Source organism: Triturus cristatus, chromosome 9 (genome assembly GCF_964204655.1).
Source record: "Triturus cristatus chromosome 9, aTriCri1.1, whole genome shotgun sequence".
NCBI classification, from domain to species: Eukaryota; Metazoa; Chordata; class Amphibia; order Caudata; family Salamandridae; genus Triturus; species Triturus cristatus.
Window position 1 is genome coordinate 1,227,910,291 of NC_140592.1, and position 21,403 is coordinate 1,227,931,693.

A 21,403-nucleotide genomic window follows, 5' to 3' on the forward strand; every position below is an offset into this window, starting at 1 on the left:
ATGGAAAAAGAAAGAACTGATGTCAGCGTGCAGGGGCGTAGACGCCACAACGTCATCCCGGCGACCACGATGCCGACGATGGACGCGGAGTCAACAGATGCCACCTACCGACGTGAAGGGGTACTGCTACAGAAAAAATTCTCCGGATACAGTCTGACTCCTGGGGATAATTCTGAGGTAAGGACTCTATAACTAATGGTCTCTTTCAGATCAAAAAATGTGGGCAGCCCCTGGCCATGTATACTAGGGGTGGGCGGAATTCGCGTAATCGCATTATGCAAATCTCTGCGAAACGGTAAAAAATCTCTGCGAACACGCAGAAATTCCGCGAACACGCGGAATTGCTTGTTCGCGATATTTTTTTCCTGTTCGCGATCGCTGTTTGCATGCTCGGGGTGAAATATCTCGCGAACACGCATATTGAGAACACGAACAAGCAAAAAATTTCGCGAAGTCGCGGAACGCAGATTTTTGGGCAATTTCGCGTTCTCCGCGGAACGCAAAATTACCCAAATTCCGCAAATTCCGCGAACGGAACGGAACGGAATTTACCGCCCAGGCCTAATGTATACCACTCTTTCTGCCTAGATACATTTAGCAATGTCTTGTTTCGCACAACAAAGCCTCAAGGTACAAAATAGGGGCTGTTTCCTAGGCAAGTCTACATCACCAGGGATGCCCAATATTGAGGAACCGGGGGTGCAAGGGACCAATGCTCCCAAATTGGACACTAATTCCGATGTCTCTGCCTTCCAATATGGTTGTATGCAGGGACAATCCCAGAGCGTGTGGAATTATGAGCACGATCCTCCCCACATCGTAGGTAGTTGGATGAGTTTGCTCTTCCTATTTTAAACAGTGTCAGTGATGATAAATTCTATATAGGGACCTTAAGTTGTATGAGTCTCAGGCTCGATGTTATCACTACTTCCCTAGGGTGCATCAGGGCTGCCTCCCAGACCACATCATCCAAGGGGCAACATCTATCTCCCACTTAGTTCTGAGGGAATTAAGTTTGTCTGGTCTGTTATCGATCAGGAAGGAAAAGGTAAGGGAGATAGCCTTGTAAATCAATTCCTCTGAGAGTATCCTGCCCTCCAAGGGACTATTTTCCTCCAGAGCTGCCCATGGGAGATTCTCTGCATGTAGAGCATGGCAGATTTGTAGGTATTTAAGATGTTGAGCGTTGTGCAGATCAGACTCCTGCTGTAGTTCATTAAAAGACTTTATATCATTATATCTTCCCCATCTGCTATATCCACCAGGGTAATACCAGTGAAGTCCAAGGCTGTCATTCCTGTCAGGCTCCTCAGCTCAGGTAATCGGTCTCCCACCCACAGGGGAGTCTTTCTAGATAATTAGTATTTCCAGCCTACATAGGAGGTAGCCTTATCCCACACCACCTGAGGGGACTTCGTCGGTTCCAGCAGGGGGTCTCAGCAGGATACACAATAAGTAAAATGTATATGAGATTTCCATCAGCTGCCTCTCTACACTCGTTGCTGGATCCTCCCTTGGCACACAGCCCCATTTTTTAACCATGTATAGGGGAGTGGCCCAATAGTACAGGAAGTGCCAGCATCATGGTGGGGAACTTAACTTTTGTACTAAGAAGGGAGATTGACCTATAAGCGGCACATTGTTTCAGGGATTCCCCCTGTGCAGGTACAACCACAATGGTCACCTTAAACAAATCAGGTGGAAACTACCCCCTCTGTCCCGCCTCTGCCAGCATCGCCAGGATATGAGTTCTCCCCGTTTGCATGAGACATCCTGCTTCCTCCAGTTCCGTGATGGAGAAGAGCTGTTCTAGGGTTTAGGGGTCCTGCAAGCACAAGCTTGGAAGGCGTAGTTCTGCCAAAAATGCTGCCACGTCTGCCCTGGACACCCTGTTCGGCTCCCTTTATAAAGCTTCATAATAGTATGCAGAACCCTGTACAATTTTGCCATCTGTGGAGAGGCTTGTGCCTTCTGGAGCTTCCAGTTCCCCCCACCCACCTATTCACCATGCTAACCGACAAGCGTCTTTGTCTCCCACTTCGTTAAATTTGTGTTGGGTTGCCAGGAAGTGCTGCTTTACCAAGTCATGGGTAAGGGAGTGATATTCCTTACTAAGGGACTCAAAGCGGAGTCGTGGTCTGGGCTCCAGTAGACTTATAATCCCTTTTTGATCGCCATCAGGCGCTCTCCCCTACTGCGTTTTTTGGGAGAGAGAATATTTTGGACCCTGTTCCTCAGTACCATTTTATATGCCTCCCAGAGAACCACAGATGAGTCTATCATGCTCACATTTTCCTCAAAATAAAGGGAGGAATCCCTACGGAGCATCTTACTCATCATCTCCACGTCTTGGAGATACCAACTGTTCAACCTTCAATTAGACACATTTCTCGCCGGAGCTGCACCCAATGTGACTTTAATGGGGGCATGATCTGACATATCCTGGGGTAGGCAATCCATTACGATAGTGGCTGGGTATTCAGCGGTTGGGAAGAAAACATAAATTACCCGGTAAAACAACTTGTGGACCCCCTCTGTTCAGGGAATGCTTTGCCCTCTACACGTCCAATGGAAAGCGTGACAGGGGTTGGGGACACATGTTTGAGATCTCCCTGGAGCGAATCTATTAAGGAAAGTATCCATAACCGGGCAGAAGTCCGTCTCCTCCATATGCCAACCTGCAGGCACCTCTAGTAAGATTCTACCCGGTTCTTCAAGCACAAGTTGTCGAATGCAGTGGGGGGCGGGGTTAGACACTGAGTATCCACAGCGACTGCCTATCTCTAGATCCCAGTACACGTACAAACCTTCCCCAGGGTCCTGCCAGGTTCTCTCCACCCTAAATGGGGGATTCTTCTTTGCTAAGACTCTGACGTCCCTTGATCCCTTGACATGACCTGCATGAGCTGGTATGGTGTATTGGCTCCTACTCAGTAATGCACAATGGTATCCAGCTAGATGACTTTCCAGAAGGAGCATTATATCCAGAGCTTGCTTCTGGATATACTGTGCAACTAACCCCACTTTATCTTATGCAGTAGGCCATTGACGTTCCAGGACAATATAGACAGTTAGTTTGTATCACCCAGAGTAAACCGCCTCATAATTTGTCTGGGGATCAGGGGCTCTCCCCTCCAAATCAGGTGTTACAGAGTCCCTGTCTCCGCAGCCCTCCCCAAATGTCAGGGCCAGTGCAATCACAGTGGTATTCATAACAAAAACCAGTAACCAACCCCAAGAACAACAACATAAACAGTGTTCCGGTATACCACACCCTTCCACAAAGGACAGCCACTTGCCAAGTATACCACACTTTCAGCCTCAAAGGAATCATCTTTTGCCCTGAAACAAAACTCTGCCTCAAAGTAACAACCTATGAGTGGGCCTGGGAGTCTGCTGGCCATTCTCACAATAATATGCATCTCTTTGTGGCACCTCAAGATGTTGCAGGGTCATCCTCCAAGAAGATGTTTCTGAGGTAAAGCTATGGATACTGAGTCAGGCTGTTCCCACCATGTAGCGAACTATCACTGAACTGGTCAGTGCCTTCAGACTGATTGCAACATCAAGGCTCGGGCTCGAATGTAGTCCTGGTCATTGATTCCTCCGTGCAGCCGGGCTCGAAGCCTCTGGGTAGTATACCTCAGAAGGGGAAGACTTTCTTTCTTGTCCTGGTTGTGGGACAGTGAACTGTCGTCCCTGAGTCTACCTCTCCTGCAGGCCCGAGGTGGCAGCAAGATGTTCCAGGAGTCTGCCATGTCAGCTCGGCCATCTCCCAGCTTGTTAGACAGGTGTGGATTCTTTACCACCCATCGCCACACTGCATCTGGGTTGGTGAAGAACAAGGTTGTCCCCTGGAAGATGACCTTCAATTTCGCTGGGTACATAGGCATGTATTTAATATGCATAGCTCTGAGTTTGGCCTTCACAGCTGTAAAAGTAAGTCGCTGTTGTTGCATTTAAGTTGTGGGATGTTATTCTGCTGCAATCTTCTCTCCGCGTCCTCCGCTCGACGTTCTAATTCAAGGGACACATCACAAGCAAAGCAAAGCGGGCCCTCACGGCGACAAAGGAGCCTCCCTCTGTCATACCCCTAGCATAGGGTATAATTGTCATGGGTCCCAGTAGTTCAGGGGATGCCACAAGGGGGTTGTATTCGATGGGGATCCAGCGGGAGCGCTACAAAGTCTCAACCGGCATGCTCAGCTGCAGGCCACGCACTCTCTTTCAGACATCTATTGACATCCAGCAAATGAAGCTTTGTCTCTGCAGTTGTAGATGGCTATGGAAAATAATTAGGCAGGCATACATACATATTCATTCTGATGAAATGATGGGAGAACTTTGCACATAAATTTAGGATTGGTTGGGAGGATAACCTTCTCCTTAAGAAAGAAAAGGTACAGTTCCTGTATTGAAAAAGCCTGAATTTTGTTCACACGTCTGGCTGAGGTCATTGCCAACAGAAAAGTTGGTTTTCCAGGGTAAGTGTTGAATGGACGATTTATGAATTGGCTCAAAGGGTTTCTCATTACTGCTGCTAGAACAGTGTTTGAATCCCAAGCGAAAAGCGGTCTCTTGAATAGTGGAACAATGCAGAAAAGCCCTTTCATGAACTCTAAATCCTTGCTGAAAATAAAGAAGGTGTTTAGAATATTGTAGATAAATGCAGTTTAATGGAAGAATACTTCAGATCAGGCATAGCCAAAAATTTCAAATAAGGAAGAAATGGGAAACATCCTTTATTACAAAGCCAGAATCACGCTGTGCCTTTACAACGCCGGCGATAGAAGGAACACGTCGTTACCACGCATTCTTTTAGCACGGAAGTCTTTACAATGAATTGCTTTAGGGGGCGAATTGGTGGAGTGGTGTTTGATTTTTAAGTCCAACACCTTCCCTACTGTTGTGCAGACTGGAGTTGGAATAGTAAATGATACCATTTCTAAACTCCAGCACCCCCTAAGGCAAGTTGTTGTAACAACTTGAGTTCTAAAGGAATGCGTTGTAAAGACACGTTGGTTTTAATGCCGGCATTGTAAAGGCATGCGTGCTAAACGCATGCAGGATTCCGTCATACAACCAGGAGAAATTGGTGATGTTTCATCATTAATGGTTACAGGTTGTTTGCCTGAGCCCAATTACAAAAAAATAAGTAAATTTGGAAGCACATATTTTAAGCGGGGAAGGAGTTTTAGCTGTCTTCAATATATCCTTACAATCTTCCAGGATATGTAAACCACCAAATTGTAAGTCCTCTGCAGTCAGGCTGCAATATGTCTGGATCCGGATGGGCAATGTATCCCTGATTCCTGGGCTGCAATGTTGGTTCTCTCACAAACTGAATTGGTATGTTCACTAGCCTGTTTCACAATTCTGGAAACCAGTGTTTGCTTGCACCCGTAAGGGGCTATCTCAAGCATTAAACGCTACTCTTTATTTTGCACAATAATTTTGGAATCATCGAGATTGTACAAAGGAATTTTCCATCCCAATTCTACGCACACACACTATCCCTGTGACCCGAGGCAGGGGCACCATCCCACTTTGGACATTGGAAGAAGGACAGACTGAGGGGCCACATCTGTCCTGCAGTCACGCTATTTTGCTATAGGCCTACTGATGGCCTGACGGTTCCCTTTGTCTTTATGACCCGCTCACACTTGGCCTCTCTGTTGTTTCTGTCCATGGCCATGCCAGGATGGATTAGATCCTTGTGATGTTCCATAATTATGAAAAGTACTGCTGTGCCGATAATTATACTGTGACTGCCATCGCTAGCCAATATAATCTTGCCTCTAGTGTAATGATCCTAGAGCACACACTGTCTGAATCAGTTGTTATAGCTTGTAATGCCTCATAGAAGTGTTTGCCAAAAATGTTGTTGCCACTGAATGGCATATCTAGGATCTTTGCTAGACCTTCCAACCCAAAGGTTGTGCTTTTCAACCAGCAATTTATCTGCATTGCGGCAGAGTTGGCAGTCTGCCTAACACGTATAGAGACCATTAAGGCGGCATATGCCTGCTGTCCCTTTTTTAGTATCTCCAAATCTTGTACCTTGTCTTCATTTGACACTTCTCTGTCATTTGAACTGGGGGATAAAAGCCTTGACCAGCCGTGACCTGAAGTATCAATTGTGGCGTACGCACTCTATTGCCTAGAAAGTTAAGGAAGGCAAGTACGTGCTGAATCGAGCTCCTGTGGATCCCCATGACTGCTAACAGCCTGTGCCAGCAGGTGGTTCACAAGACAGTGAGCTGGAGGGGTCAGGTTCAAAACTTTATGAAAACTGCAGACACGTGCCTGTTCACACCGCACGAGACAGCAGGGGCGGAAGAACCCGCCTATTAGTGTATGTCATTGGGCACTGACTCCGACCATCCAGTTTTGATATGTAATGCCACGCCGACGTCAGGTGCATAGTGTTACATTATAGCACTATGCAGACTGAGCTCAGCCAGGGCCCTCAAGCCTGCCGGGAGCAGCGCTCAGTGTGCACAGCCCCTACAACCTCTATAGTGCATTACTGTAGCAGTGCTCCACGTGACAGCTGAGGAGGCACAATTATAATGCATGATACTGCATTTCTGTGCGGTGATGCGGATCACCTCACTGAAATGCGTTAGTGTACCGTCTGATGCGTGGTACTTGGCAGGGATGTACAAATGTGCTGAGGGAGCATATTAGAATAAGGCCAATCTTTCTCCTGCAATGTAACCATCTTAAAAGATTATTCTGATGATGGTACTTTGAAAAGGATCTTATAATGGTGACAGAAAATGTCGATATGTTCCTTACCTCCTCTTTGAAGAGGTTCTGTCTGTTTTTCAGTGAGCGGAGTTTGTTCTGCTTCTCCTCATGCTCAAGCTCTTCTTCAGGAGGCTGGAAATATGCGATCAGGTCCTCAAGTGTTTGGACCACCTCCTCGATAGGCAGGGTGATGTCAAGGGGTGCCGTCTTATTGTTTCCAGTGAGAGAATCCAGATCCCTGAAAGTCACGAAACAAGCCAAAGTATGATGTTATTTTAAAAGGAATTGGTGTCTGCAAAACATGAAATAAATTATTTTTCAAGATCTGTTCCTACATTTTGCCAGCACATCTAAATATGACACATATTACTTGATCCAAAAGCCTTATTTAGGGTTGGGTGGTACCAAAAATGTCTCTGATCCACGGAGGAAGTGTTAAATTAAGAGTAAATTCCACTAGTGATATTTCGTCAATCACAATATCCTCATGGTGAGGGAGACTCCAATGGAATTGGCAATTTCTAAAGAAAGCTGATGATTTCCAGTTACCACCTAACTCCAAGTCAGGCCTTGAATATTCAGAATCATCCTCTATAAGTCCTACCACTACCAATTCTGAATCATGATCACATCAGCATGCTTTTAGCACCCTGTCAATCGTTGTCAGGTACATTTTGGAGGTGCTCTATGAAATATGCCTGGTAAAAAAGGCTTGCAATCTTCAATACCTGCAAATATAAATTATTGCTAATATTTGTAGGTGCAGGTTAGAGGCATCGTTGAGCACTGCCTTACTATCAAACCTAATTACACAGAGCATTTGTAGTAGACTGTTGATTTAGGGACCAGCAGCTCTTTTCATAAATTGCATTTTCATGATACTGTCTGCATCTGTCCAGAGACAGATTTAACTGAACTATCCAGGCATGAAAGGTGCTGGTGTTTAGTGCATCGGTACTGAGAACACAAGGGCTGTACAGGCAAATAGCAGTGTTTGAACAAATGAGCAGAGGATAGTGACACCCACAGCTATCACGCACTTGAACACTTGTCTTTATTTCAGCAAGTGAAGACCACCGGACATACTGGATTCATACCTGGAGGTACGAGTGCTATCAACAGACATACTTATAGTTCTAGACAAGCAATCTAGACAGCTCCTAGAAAGAACTGCTGCTGGATTACAATCATGGGATAGTCCTAAAAACATTATTGTTTGCTCCACAGAAAACTTTGAAAACCAAACTCTTCTTTTCAGATGCAAGATCAACCTAGCTGAGTATTATCTAATGCTCCACCTCCGGAAAAGGATAAAGAGAATTCTCCATGGCTCATGAGATGAATGTAAAAAAACACATTTGTAATGGTGAGGCAACTAAGCTATAGCTGGCTTCACTGGTCCCACTCATTACCAATATCATCAACTTGCCCCTGTCCGCTGAAGTCCCCCTCAACATGCAATAATCCCGTTTTCTCTGGAGAAGCTAAAGAGCAATCCTGAAATTCTGATCATCTCCAGGCCCATCTTGTGTTCAACTGTATGTCCACCTAGACAGCAAATCTACTAACGGCAACTCCTTTCGTCTTTTTACCAAGGGGAGGCCTGCACACTCATTCTAATGCAACTCTCAGCTGTGCTGTGGCCTTAACATGTTGCTTGTACAAAGTGTCTGATTTGCTGGATTTGTGGGGGCCGCCCTGGACTTATTTGCACGCTTTCGTAAAAACCTCAGCCAACAAGCGATGACGTTTCTCAAGGATTAGTCCTCCTTGAGAATCTATTTAAAGCTCCTCCGATTAGTATCTTAGATACCCATCAGAGTGACCATCCCCTTTTTGCAGCCAACACTCAGATATGCTCTAGGACTGCCCCTCCACCCCACCACCCCATCTCCCCAGGGTCAAACTGCTGGGAGCAAGCCCAGCACATCATGAAGCTTAACCAACCCCATTAAAGTGTAGAACTCTATGATCCTACTCCTTTGCCTCTCACAGCAAAAACCGGGGGCCTAATATTTGACAGCAGCTGCTCCTTCACTTACCAAGTTAATAACAAATAAAGATACATGTTCTACCTCTGACAGCTATGCGGTGTACACCCTTTGTTACAGCGTACTCATATATATGGCTAGATAATTGTTGTTGTGATGGCCAGGCTTGATCACAGTAATGCCGTGTTCCCTGGTCTTCCAAAGAAATTGCAAAAAGTGTAGAAACATATGACTGGTCTCATCTTTGGTCAACGACACTGGGATCACATTATTCCACCTCCGAAAACTCCTGTGTTCCTCTCCATAAATGAACACTGTTCATAAATATACGCCTTACCAACATGATACTCCATGGCTGTACCTCAGAATACCTTTCTACAGTCTTTCTGTGGAACCAGACATCTAGGCATCAGGGGACAGTCATTCAAAATAAACTCTTCGTCCGGCAACCAGTTTAAAAAGATTTTTCGTTCATGTGCAGGCCCTTCATTCAGAAGGTCCTTCCTGAAAATTGAGACTCGAAGGAAACTTCCTTAAATTGTACAAGGCACTGACCACCCACCAGATGGCCTATGGTTCGAGGCATACCACTATCCTATGGCCATCTGCTGCCCTGGCATACAGGTACACCAAGACCCATTTGCCATTGCTCGCTTCTCTTGTATGCACATTGTTCTTTTTTTTGTTGCATGTTTATATTGCACGAACTCTGTCTGAAAGTATTGGAGCGCTTTACATGAGCACCAATTACATTACACAAGGACACATTCATTTTTGGTAGGCACAGGGAGATTGAGTGATTTGTCCAGAATCACAGGATGTTGAGCCGATGCAGAGACTCAAACCTGGTTCCCCAGTTTCAAAATCGGCAGCACTGATCGTTAGGCCACATCCTCTCCCAGAAGCTGAAGACTGCCACTGTCTTCCAACAGCCCACTGGAGTACGCACTAAAAGTCTTAGCCCTCTTTACCAATGCTTTATTATCAGGTATTCTCATGGAATATTTACTCAGGATACCTTCCGATTATAGCTATGGTCTCTCTATGTACTGGCTTTAGCCGGCGGAACATTGTCTCCCACGATATAACCCCTTTAGAATGAAGGCATGTGGTTTGCACTTGGTGCACCGTTTCCATCGGAAAGATATACTCATATGTGTGTCTAATAAACCTACAGCCTTGAAAAAGTCATCTAGGACGAAACACATGTCGGCTGTCTTCTAGTGTATAAACAAAGCTGGATCATTGAATTGTCAACAATAAACGGAACTGCTTCCATTTGTAGACCTCTTGAAAGACTCTGGAGTGCTCTGAGTGTTATTGTACCTTCCGATTCTAGTTGGACCTCCAAAATTACTTGGTCAACTGCTTTTTCTGGCACTTTCCAGAGATGGTCAAGAATCTGACAAAAAAGTACAGCAGGGGATATTACTATCTGTGAGAAATGCTGAGGCACAAAACAAAAAAGTATGATCAGACAGTGACCACTTGACTTTCTCATCATGGTCTCAAGAGGTTTGGTACTTTGGTGCTAATTGAGGGACCTATTGCAGTGAAGCCATATGAGGCAACACCTCCTCAGTTACAAGCCCCATATGCTTCCAGTGAGCTTACAAGGAGTAAGGCATTATGGATTTGGTTGAAATCTGCCCCACCTCAAGGTTTACAAGAAGCATTCTATAAGAATCAACTTTAAAGAGTCAGTGAAGCAATACATGCATGATGTGCCAGGTAAGAATTGCAAGTCTGAATCAGGATTCTGAATAGTTTGCATAAGCTACTATAGGTGGCCCTATATGTGGCAGACCTTTGAAGGGGTAGATTACCTGTAGGTTTCCCCTAGTAGAAAGTGAGAATAAAAAGATTATCTATGACTGGCAGTCAGCCTCATTGTCAGTGTCTCTGACATGTGAATGTGATTATTCTACACAGAGAGCAGAGCTTCCTATGTTTCGAAATGGCATCCCTCGAGTGAGGGCAGGTCCTGGGGCATTAGCCCCAGAGGTGCACAGGTAGACATTGAGCTCTCCTGAGCCTCTGGTGGATGATCACCTGAGAGGCCTAGTCACTTATGATTTAGTAGTTCAATTATGGCTTGGTAGTGATGTGGAGAAGTGGATTCAGGTAGAAAAACTGCATTTAAACAACATGTTTAGGCTACCACATATCGTTAACAAGCCAGTCCTGGGTAAGGCCACTTATGTTCTGGGTGCGGCTGGCCACAAAGAGCCTGCCAGAGTGTCTACTGTAGAATTTCTACCCGAGCGGCAGGAAGATCAGCGCGAACGGCAGTTTGCACTGCACTCAGCCCCTTGCGGAACTCTGCTGAGTTTTCTTTTGTCACTTCGCTGAGTTCAGCGTAGTGAAACTCCGCAAACTACAGCCAGGCCTGTCCAGAACATCACAAAACCCTGTTGTTCTCATCAGGGGTTACCACGTGCTACATTTCCCTGCTACTTTTGAGGGACTTGAAAAGAGACGACTCGCATCATAAGCACAAAGCATCGTCTGGTAATAGGGCAAAGGTTGTGCATACATTGCCCTCACCTCCACATCAAGAGGGATCAAAGTTCATACAAAGATATTTTATCAGTACGTGATCAACCCTCTGTAGGAATATGCCAGAAACATGATGTCATTTATGGTGTAGGATTGGCTACATCTGTGTCAATTCCCAGGGATGTCAACATTCCATAGGAACTGATGACATTACTTGCACCAGAGAAAACAGAAAGATACCCATGAGAATAAATGCAAGTAAACTATACCACGAGTGCATTTTTTAACCTGCAATTTTGAAACGTCATGGAGTATTTTCAAAGTAGGCTCGACTGTTAAATCACTGTTACAAACCTTATACCACAGGACCAAAGGCAGTGGCTTCCTTTTACCTTGTTATCTCTGGCTGATAGCTGCTGTCATCAGTATCTTAGACGGCATTAGTGATTGGGAACACAGTCTTCAAAAAGTGATAGACAGAAATGCTTGAATTAGTTCTAACAATTGTATTTCCTCTGAACTGGATTCATTTCTAATATTCTAACTCACTTCTTAGCATATCTGTGTTCAAGTGGACGGGGACCAGCCAAATGCAAATCAGTTTTTGGCCTGCTTAAGAGGAGCATCCGAGCTGAAAGGACCCAGTCATTTGGCATGGGAGCGTAAGCAACTCTTGGAGCGCTTCGGTCTTGTGGGTTCTTATTAAAGAGGTTCAGAGTCCATGTGACTGAGCTAGTAGCAAACTAGTGGATGGAAATGCTTGAATCAATCCTAATCACTAGAGATTGCACCAGACATCATTCCATTATTATCATTTTTAACCCCTTGTTTGCACAAAAGGCTGCCAACAGTAGGAGCAATGCTTGTTCCTATGCCCCTAAAGAGACACCCCACGCAGAACTAGGCCACACCTCACCCACCCTAAATGGAAAAAAGCCACTCCAGACCATTTAGGGCCTTATGGAGATACCACTTTAGCCTTTATGCCACATTATGTTTGGGTATGCCCCTGTATACGTGACTGGGGGTTTATGGTAGGAGAGAATGGGAAGTGAGAAATGTAAAAACATTGGAAGGGAGCATGGGATGTGAAAAGTGCTAGGACAAGTGACTAGTTTAGGGAAAGCGAGTGAGGGATGTGAGCGATGAGGCGACGTGAGCCAGTCATTCAAAGGCTAGTCATGCTCCCGATTCACCTACAGTCCATTCGAACTCTATGGTAGAGCAGTGTGAAAATTCTTTTTGGGGCATATTGCCAATTCCATGTAGCCTTCTTCTTTCTCTTACTTCGTATGAGCCAGTTCTGCAGAGGTACAAACGATCCAAGCAAGGGAACAGGTTAATGAGCAGCATTGAATATGGCACAGTTCCTTTCTTTCTAGTGTCTACACACAATAGTCTACCTGATGAACTGGCCGAACAGGCCGGTGGTGTTACGAATGATCCTTGCAGCTTGCGACTCTTCGTGCTGACAGCGCTGTAGCAGCACACCATCATCCATGTGGCCCTCCAGGTGTAGGATCGCCTGCACAGGTCAAAAGAGAAGGCTGGTTTAGCTTACTGTTCAGATCACAATACAACCAGCAACGAAATAGATGAAGGAACATGAAACAGCTATGAGCACACGTTCGGCACACAGATTCTGAGTATGTATTGTATCTAAAACTGTTCCACTACTTTTGAGCATCAGACACTACTGGACACTCACTCACTTTACTGGACTTTACTTTCGCTACTACCTGGAAATATATGGTTGAAAACTGCATGTTTTACCAGTGAAAGTTATGCACAGAAGGACAAGCCAGTATAATCTGCGAAAAATGTATTTTTTGTCTGCCTAAAGGATTCCCAGTTAAGATAGTGAAAAAGTGTCTCTGGGCCGCCTAGCGGCCTGCAGTCTTGCCAGTGAAGTAGTGTACCTCTGCTGCCTCGAATATCCACAGTTAACTCAGTGAAACTGTGGTGCTGGAGTGCCTACATGTTCTACAGTTAGGTCACTGAAACAGTCCATGTGCGGCCTACATGATATGAACTAATGCCAGAGAGCTTGTGTGCATCTGCTGCATAGAGTATCTGCCGTTAAATCACTGAAACAGTGTCCCCTCTGCTGCCTGCAGGACCCTGGTTAAATCACTGAAATAGTGTCCCTCTGCTGCCCGCAGGACCCGGTTAAGTCACTGAAATAGTGTCCCTCTGCTTCCCGCAGGACCCGGTTAAGTCACTGAAGTAGTTTCCCTCTGCTGCCCGCAGGACCCCGGTTAACTCACTGAAATAGGCAGTGATCTCCTTGGTACTATCGCGCCTCGATTTCTCCAACTCCATCTACCTCGGTCTGCCTGTGTATCTACTTAAGCGCCTCCAAATAGTTCAAAACCAAGCGGCGAGACTGATATTCAAACACCCCAAATGGTTTTCGGCCAGTCCCCTGTTAGCCAAATTGCACTGGCTACCCATCGCCCAACGTGCAGCTTTCAAGACCGGATGTCTGATCTTCAAGGCCTTGCACTGCAGGAGCCCCAGATTCATCAGTCATCTGATTGTCAAACATGCCCGACGCCGCAACCTCCGATCTGTCCACCTTAAACTTCTCACCACCCCAGTCTTCAAACTTAAACGCCAAGGCGGCTGCAGGTTCTCCTACCTAGCCCCGAGCCTCTGGAACTCCTTTCCATTGGACATTAGGATGCAGGATACCTTGATGGGTTTTAGAAAGGCCCTCAAGACCTGGCTGTACTCGCAAATCCACGCTTTGCTCATTCCGCCGCAACATATCACACAATTAGCGCCATGAAACCTCTTGGTGACTGCGCGCTCTATGAGCTCCGATTAACATAACATAACATAACAAATAGTGTCCCTCTGCTGCCCGCAGGACCTCGGTTAAATCACTGAAATAGTGTCCTTCTGCTGCCCACAGGACTCTAGTTAAATCACTGAAATTGTGTCCTCTGCTGTCCGCACGACCCCTGTTATATCGCTGAAATAGAGTCCCTCTGCTGCCAGCAGGACCTCGGTTAAATCACTGAAATAGTGTCCTTCTGCAGCCGCAGGACCCCAGTTAAATCACTGAAATTGTGTCCTCTGCTGTCCGCAGGACCCCTTATATCACTGAAATAGTGTCCCTCTGCTGCCCGCAGGACCCTGGTTAAATCACTGATATAGTTTCCTTCTGCTGCCTGCAGGACCCGGTTAAATCACTGGAATAGTGTCCCTCTGCAGCCTGCAGGACCCCGGTTAAATTACTGAAATAGTGTCCTTCTGCTGCCTGCAGGACCCGGTTGAATCACTGAAATAGTGTCCCTCTGCAGCCCGCAAGACCCCGGTTCAATCACTGAAATAGTGTCCCTCTGCTGCCAGCAGGACCCCGGTTCGATCGCTGTAATAGTGTCCCTCTGCTGCCCGCAGGACCCCGGTTAAATCACTGAAATAGTGTCCTTCTGCTGTCCACAAAACCCCGGTTCAATCACTGAAATAGTGTTCCTCTGCTGCCCGCAGGACCCCGGTTCAATCACTGAAATAGTGTCCCTGTGCTGCCTGCAGGACCCGGTTAAATCACTGAAATAGTATCTCTCTGCTGCCCGCAGGACCCCGGCTAAATCACTGGAATAGTGTCCCTCTGCTGCCTACAAGACCCCAGCTAAATCATTGAAATAGTGTCACTCTGCTGCCCGCAGGACCCCAGTTAAATCACTGAAATAGTGTCCCTCTGCTGCCCGCAGGACCCCAGTTAAATCACTGAAATCGTGTCCCTCTGTTTCCCGCAGGACCCCGGCTAAGTCACTGAAATCGTGTCCCTCTGCTGCCATCAGGACCCTGGCTAAATCACTGAAATCGTGTCCCTCTGCTGCCCACAGGACCCGGTTAAATCACTGAAGTAGTGTCCCCCTCTGCTACCTGCAGGACCCCGTTAAATCACTGAAATAGTGTCCCCTCTGCTGCCTGCAGGACCCCGTTAAATCATTGAAATAGTGTCCCTCTGCTGCCCGCAGGACCCGGTTAAATCACTGAAATAGTGTACCTCTGCTGGCTTCAGGCCCCGGTTAAATCACTGATATAGTGTCCCTCTGCTGCCTGCAGGACCCAGTTAAATCACTGGAATAGTGTCCCTCTGCTGCCTGCAGGACCCCGGTTAAATTATGGAAATAGTGTCCTTCTGCTGCCTGCAGGACCTGGTTATATCACTGAAATAGTGTCCCTCTGCAGCCCGCAAGACCCCGGTTCAATCACTGAAATAGTGTCCCTCTGCTGCCCGCAGGACCCCGGTTCGATCGCTGAAATAGAGCTCCTCTGATTCCCGCAGGTCCCCGGTTCAATCACTGAAATAGTGTCCCTCTGCTGCCCGCAGGACCCCGGTTCAATCACTGAAATAGTGTCCCTCTGCTGCCCGCAGACCCTGGTTAAATCACTGAAATAGTGCCCCTCTGCCGGCCGCAGGACCCTGGTTAAATCACTGATATAGTGTCCCTCTACTGCCCGCAGGACCCCAGTTAAATCACTGAAATAGTGTCCCTCTGCTGCCCGCAGGACCCCGGTTCAATCACTGAAATAGTGTCCCTCTGCTGCCCGCAGGACCCTGGTTAAATCACTGAAATAGTGCCCCTCTGCCGGCCGCAGGACCCTGGTTAAATCACTGATATAGTGTCCTTCTGCTGCCCGCAGGTCCCTGGTTAAATCACTGAAATAGTGTCCTTCTGCTGCCCGCAGGGCCCCAGTTAAATCACTGAAATTGTGTCCTCTGCTGTCCGCAGGACCCCTTATATCACTGAAATAGTGTCCCTATGCTGCCTGCAGGACCCAGTTAAATCACTGAAATAGTATCTCTCTGCTGCCCGCAGGACCCCGGTTAAATCACTGGAATAGTGTCCCTCTGCTGCCTGCAAGACCCCAGCGAAATCACTGAAATAGTGTCACTCTGCCGCCCGCAGGACCCCAGTTAAATCACTGAAATAGTGTCCCTCTGCTGCCCGCAGGACCCTGGTTAAATCACTGAAATCGTGTCCCCCTCTGTTTCCCGCAGGACCCCGGCTAAATCACTGAAATCGTGTCCCTCTGCTGCCCACAGGACCCGGTTAAATCACTGAAGTAGTGTCCCCTCTGCTACCTGCAGGACCCCGTTAAATCACTGAAACAATGTCCCCTCTGCTGCCTGCAGGACCCCGTTAAATCATTGAAATAGTGTCCCTCTGCTGCCCGCAGGACCCGGTTAAATCCCTGATATAGTGTACCTCTGCTGGTTGCAGGACCCCGGTTAAATCACTGATATAGTGTCCCTCTGCTGCCTGCAGGACCCGGATAAATCACTGGAATAGTATCCCTCTGCTGCCCACAGGACCCCGGTTAAATCACTGAAATAGCATCCCTCTGCTGCCCGCAGGACCCCGGTTAAATCACTGAAATAGTGTCCCTCTGCCGGCCGCAGGACCCTGGTTAAATCACTGATATAGTGTCCCTCTGCTGCCCGCAGGACCCCAGTTAAATCACTGAAATAGTGTCCCTCTGCTGCCCGAAAGACCCGGTTAAATCACTGAAATAGTGTCCCTCTGCTGGCCGCAGGACCCTGGTTAAATCACTGATATAGTGTCCCTCTGCTGCCCGCAGGACCCTGGTTAAATCACTGAAATAGTGTCTCTCTGCTGCCTGCAGGACCCCGATGAAATCACTGGAATAGTGTCCCTCTGCTACCCGCAGGACCCTGGTTAAATCACTGATATAGTGTCCCTCTGCTGCCTGTAGGACCCCAGTTAAATCACTGAAATAGTGTCCCTCTGCTGCCCGAAAGACCTGGTTACATCACTGAAATAGTGTCCCTCTGTTGCCTGCAGGACCCCAGTTAAATCACTGAAATAGTGTCCCTCTGCTGCCCGCAGGACCCTGATTAAATCACTGGATTAGTGTCCCTTAGCTGCCCGCAGGGCCCGGGTAAATCACTGAAATAGTGCCCCTCTGCTGCCCGCAGGACCCCATTTAAATCACTGAAATAGTGTACCTCTGCTACCCGCAGGACCCCGGTTAAATCACTGAAATATTGCCCCTTTGCTGCCTGCAGGACCCCGGTTAAATCACTGAAATAGTGTGCCCCTGCTGCCCCTAGGACCCCGGTTAAATCACTGAAATAGTGTCCCTCTGCTGTCCGAAAGACCTGGTTAAATCACTGAAATAGTGTCCTGCTGCCGGCCGCAGAACACTGGTTAAATCACTGATATAGTGTCCCTCTGCTACCCGCAGGACCCTGGTTAAATCACTGAAATAGTGTCTCTCGTCTGCCTGCAGGACCCCGAATAAATCACTGGAATAATGTCCCACTGCTACCCGAAGGACCCTGGTTAAATTACTGATATAGTGTTCCTCTTCTGCCGCAGGACCCCAGTTAAATCACTGAAATAGTGTCCCTCTGCCGGCTGCAGGACCCTGGTTAAATGACTGGAATAGTGTCCCTCTGCTGCCAGCAAGGCCTGGGTTAAATCACTGAAATAGTGTCCCTCTGCTGCCAGCAAGGCCTGGGTTCAATCACTGAAATAGTGTCCCTCTGCTGCCCGCAGGACCCCGCTTAAATCACTGAAATAGAGCCCCTCTGCTGCCTGCAAGATCCACAGTTAACTCACTAAATATTGTCCTGTAGTTCCTAGATGATCTGCAGATTGCCTCTCTGCTGCCTAGGCGATTCACATTTAAGTCAGTGGAATAGCGTGTCTCTGTTGCCTGGACAATTTGTAGGTAAGTCAGTGAAATGATGCCCCTTTACCGCTGCAGCATCTGAAGTTAAGTCAGTGAAACAATGTGCCTCTACTGCGTACAGTATCTACAGTTAAGGAGGTGACAAAGTGTGCCTGTGCTGCTTAGAGGATCCGCAGTTAAGTGACTGAAACAGTGTCCCTTTGCTGCCTGGAGGAGCCACTGTTAAGTCACTGATATAGAGTGCCTCTGCTGCCTGCAGGATCCACAGTTAAGTCACTGATATAGAGTGCCTCTGCTGCCTGCAGGTTCCCCAGCTAAGTCACTGATATAGAGTGCCGCTGCTGCCTGCAGGTTCCACAGCTAAGTCACTGATATAGAGTGCCTCTGCTGCCTGCAGGATCCACAGTTAAGTCACTGATATAGAGTGCCTCTGCTGCCTGCAGGTTCCCCAGCTAAGTCACTGATATAGAGTGCCTCTGTTGCCTGAAGAATCCACAGTTAAGTCACTGATATAGAGTGCCTCTGGTGCCTGAAGAATCCACAGTTAAGTCACTGATATAGAGTGCCTCTGCTGCCTGCAGGATCCACAGTTAAGTCACTGATATAGAGTGCCACTGCTGCATGAAGAATCCACAGTTAAGTCACTGATATAGAGTGCCTCTGCTGCCTGCAGGATCCACAGTTAAATCACTGATATAGAGTGCCTCTGCTGCCTGAAGAATCCACTGTTAAGTCACTGATATAGAGTGCCTCTGCTGCCTGCAGGTTCCACAGCTAAGTCACTGAAATAGAGTGCTTCTGCTGCCTGCAGGATCCACAGTTAAATCACTGATATAGAGTGCCTCTGCTGCCTGAAGAATCCACAGTTAAGTCACTGATATAGAGTGCCTCTGCTGCCTGCAGGATCCACAGTTAAATCACTGATTTAGAGTGCCACTGCTGCCTGAAGAATCCACAGTTAAGTCACTGATATAGAGTGCCTCTGCTGCCTGAAGAATCCACAGTTAAGTCACTGATATAGAGTGCCTCTGCTGCCTGAAGAATCCACAGTTAAGTCACTGATATAGAGTGCTTCTGCTGCCTGGAGAATCCACAGTTAAGTCACTGATATGGAGTGCCTCTGTTGCCTGGAGAATCCACAGTTAAGTCACTGATATGGAGTGCCTCTGCTGCCTGAAGAATCCACAGTTAAGTCACTGATATAGAGTGCCTCTGCTGTCTGCAGGATCCACAGTTAAGTCACTGATATAGAGTGCCACTGCTGCCTGAAGAATCCACAGTTAAGTCACTGATATAGAGTGCCTCTGCTGTCTGCAGGATCCACAGTTAAGTCACTGATATAGAGTGCCACTGCTGCCTGAAGAATCCACAGTTAAGTCACTGATATAGAGTGCCTCTGCTGCCTGCAGGATCCACAGTTAAATCACTGATATAGAGTGCCTCTGCTGCCTGAAGAATCCACAGTTAAGTCACTGATATAGAGTGCTTCTGCTGCCTGGAGAATCCACAGTTAAGTCACTGATATGGAGTGCCTCTGTTGCCTGGAGAATCCACAGTTAAGTCACAGATATAGAGTGCCTCCGCTGCCTGCAGGTTCCACAGCTAAGTCACTGAAATAGAGTGCTTCTGCTGCCTGCAGGATCCACAGTTAAATCACTGATATAGAGTGCCTCTGCTGCCTGTAGGTTCCCCAGCTAAGTCACTGATATAGAGTGCCTCTGCTGCCTGCAGGATCCACAGTTAAATCACTGATATAAAGTGCCTCTGCTGCCTGCAGGTTCCACAGCTAAGTCACTGATATAGAGTGCCTCTGCTGCCTGCAGGATCCACAGTTAAGTCACTGATATAGAGTGCCTCTGCTGCCTGAAGAATCCACAGTTAAGTCACTGATATAGAGTGCCTCTGCGGACCTTTGCGTCCCTGTGGTGTCTAGAGGGATTTACAGCTAAGTCAGTGAAATAGCCTTGCTGTCCAGACATGATGGTAGTGGGTTTTGGGTCCTGACTGGGGGAGCCTTGTATGCTTCCACCGTGGTGCTCCATAAGTTGGGAGGGGGCCGGACAGAACTCCTGCCCCTAGCCCCTGCTCCGCCAGTGCGTTTAGAAGCTGCTCATCCGCACCTGCTGAAAGTGCGTCCCAGGGCCTAGAAATAGCAGGATCAGAATTCCGCAATTTGAATTAGTAATAACAATGATATTCGATTTCTATCAGAATACAATGAATCCCTAGCAAAGTTGTGGAAAGGCAAATGAAAAATATCTAATAATCAAAGAATGTCAAGAAGCACCCTAAAATATGTTTCTTCAGGGCACAAGAACTCGACGGATAATCTGCCCAGCAATTTAAATGGATAGGAAAACCATGCGAGGAAAATATTCTTTAACTAGACTAACTAGTGCGCACTGAATGGTGTTTGGAAGCCAAGAATCTTCACAGCTCTGGTTGGACTGAGGCAGTCTTTGAGTCCGTGCCCAATCTTTGCAATCATTTCTCCTCTTTGGATCATGGTTTCCTATGCCCCCTTATGTATCAGGCTGATACATACTCTAATGAGGTCATGGACATAGGTGCACTCACATCTGCTTGCTTGCACGTCAGACCAGGAACGTGGAAACTCTTAACTTTTACAGCGATTCTTCACCATTGGCTCCAGTGCTTCTTGTGCCAGGTGAAACTGGCAAGGTGGGTAACGGCTGGACGCAGCCTGGACTCTAGGGGTCCAGAGCCACAGGTCACCTGGATGGCATTAGAGATTAAATGGGTGCTGACTTTTCCTGGTGGCGTCAATGTAGATGGATCCTGCAGCGAGATCATTGATAAGCACCAGACCTGCTGTTGAGATACTGATGGGGCTGGTCTTTGAGTTAGAAAGGATGGTACATGAACCAAATCACTTCAGGAGATCTCATAATGACCACCTGAAGCATTTTAGCGCAATAGGAGGGGATCATGCACTTTGTCCCCATTTTTCTGTGCATGTAAACCATTTGCCCATGCCCCTTCATACAGTATTTAACTGAGGCTTTTTATTTGGGTTCAGATTCTGTGAACTGCATCACTTCTGCTTTCGTTTCTGTCAAATAAGGAAAAGAGGCAAAGAGGTCAAATTATTTGCTCAAGAAGGAAAAGCTGGGATTGCAAGAAAATAAGTCACTTACCTGTAACTGTAGTTCTCCGGAATCATTCCCTGTCGTAGAGATGGGAGTCCCGACTCCCACTTAATGACAGGGAATGATTCAAGTATGTGAATCTATGAAAGTTCCAATACTGGAGTAAGAAAATAAGTTACTTACCCGCAACTGTATTTCTCCAGTATTGGAATCTTTCAAAGAATTCCCATGCTTGAATCATTCTCCGTGGTCGAGATGGGACTCCCATCTGGGCGACGGGGAATGATTCAGCATGTGATTCATTCTATGAAAGTTCCAATACTGGAGTAACTATGTTTTTCTGCTTTTATATTCTGCCGTCTACAACGGCCCATA

The 21,403-nt window shown here is 47.0% G+C and overlaps 1 protein-coding gene across 4 annotated transcripts in view; it reads right to left on the reverse strand.

Annotated features, from left to right (window-relative positions):
* Window positions 1–21,403, reverse strand: part of RYR3 (ryanodine receptor 3) — a 2,047,168-nt gene that overhangs the window by 1,356,979 nt on the left and 668,786 nt on the right. For all 4 annotated transcript variants that reach the window (XM_085627314.1, XM_085627313.1, XM_085627312.1 and 1 more), the window contains 2 exons: window positions 12,647–12,768; window positions 6,802–6,991 (listed from right to left, as the gene is read on the reverse strand). In XM_085627314.1, the coding sequence (XP_085483440.1) occupies window positions 6,802–6,991; window positions 12,647–12,768 (312 nt within the window). The remainder of the gene's footprint in view (window positions 1–6,801; window positions 6,992–12,646; window positions 12,769–21,403) is intronic.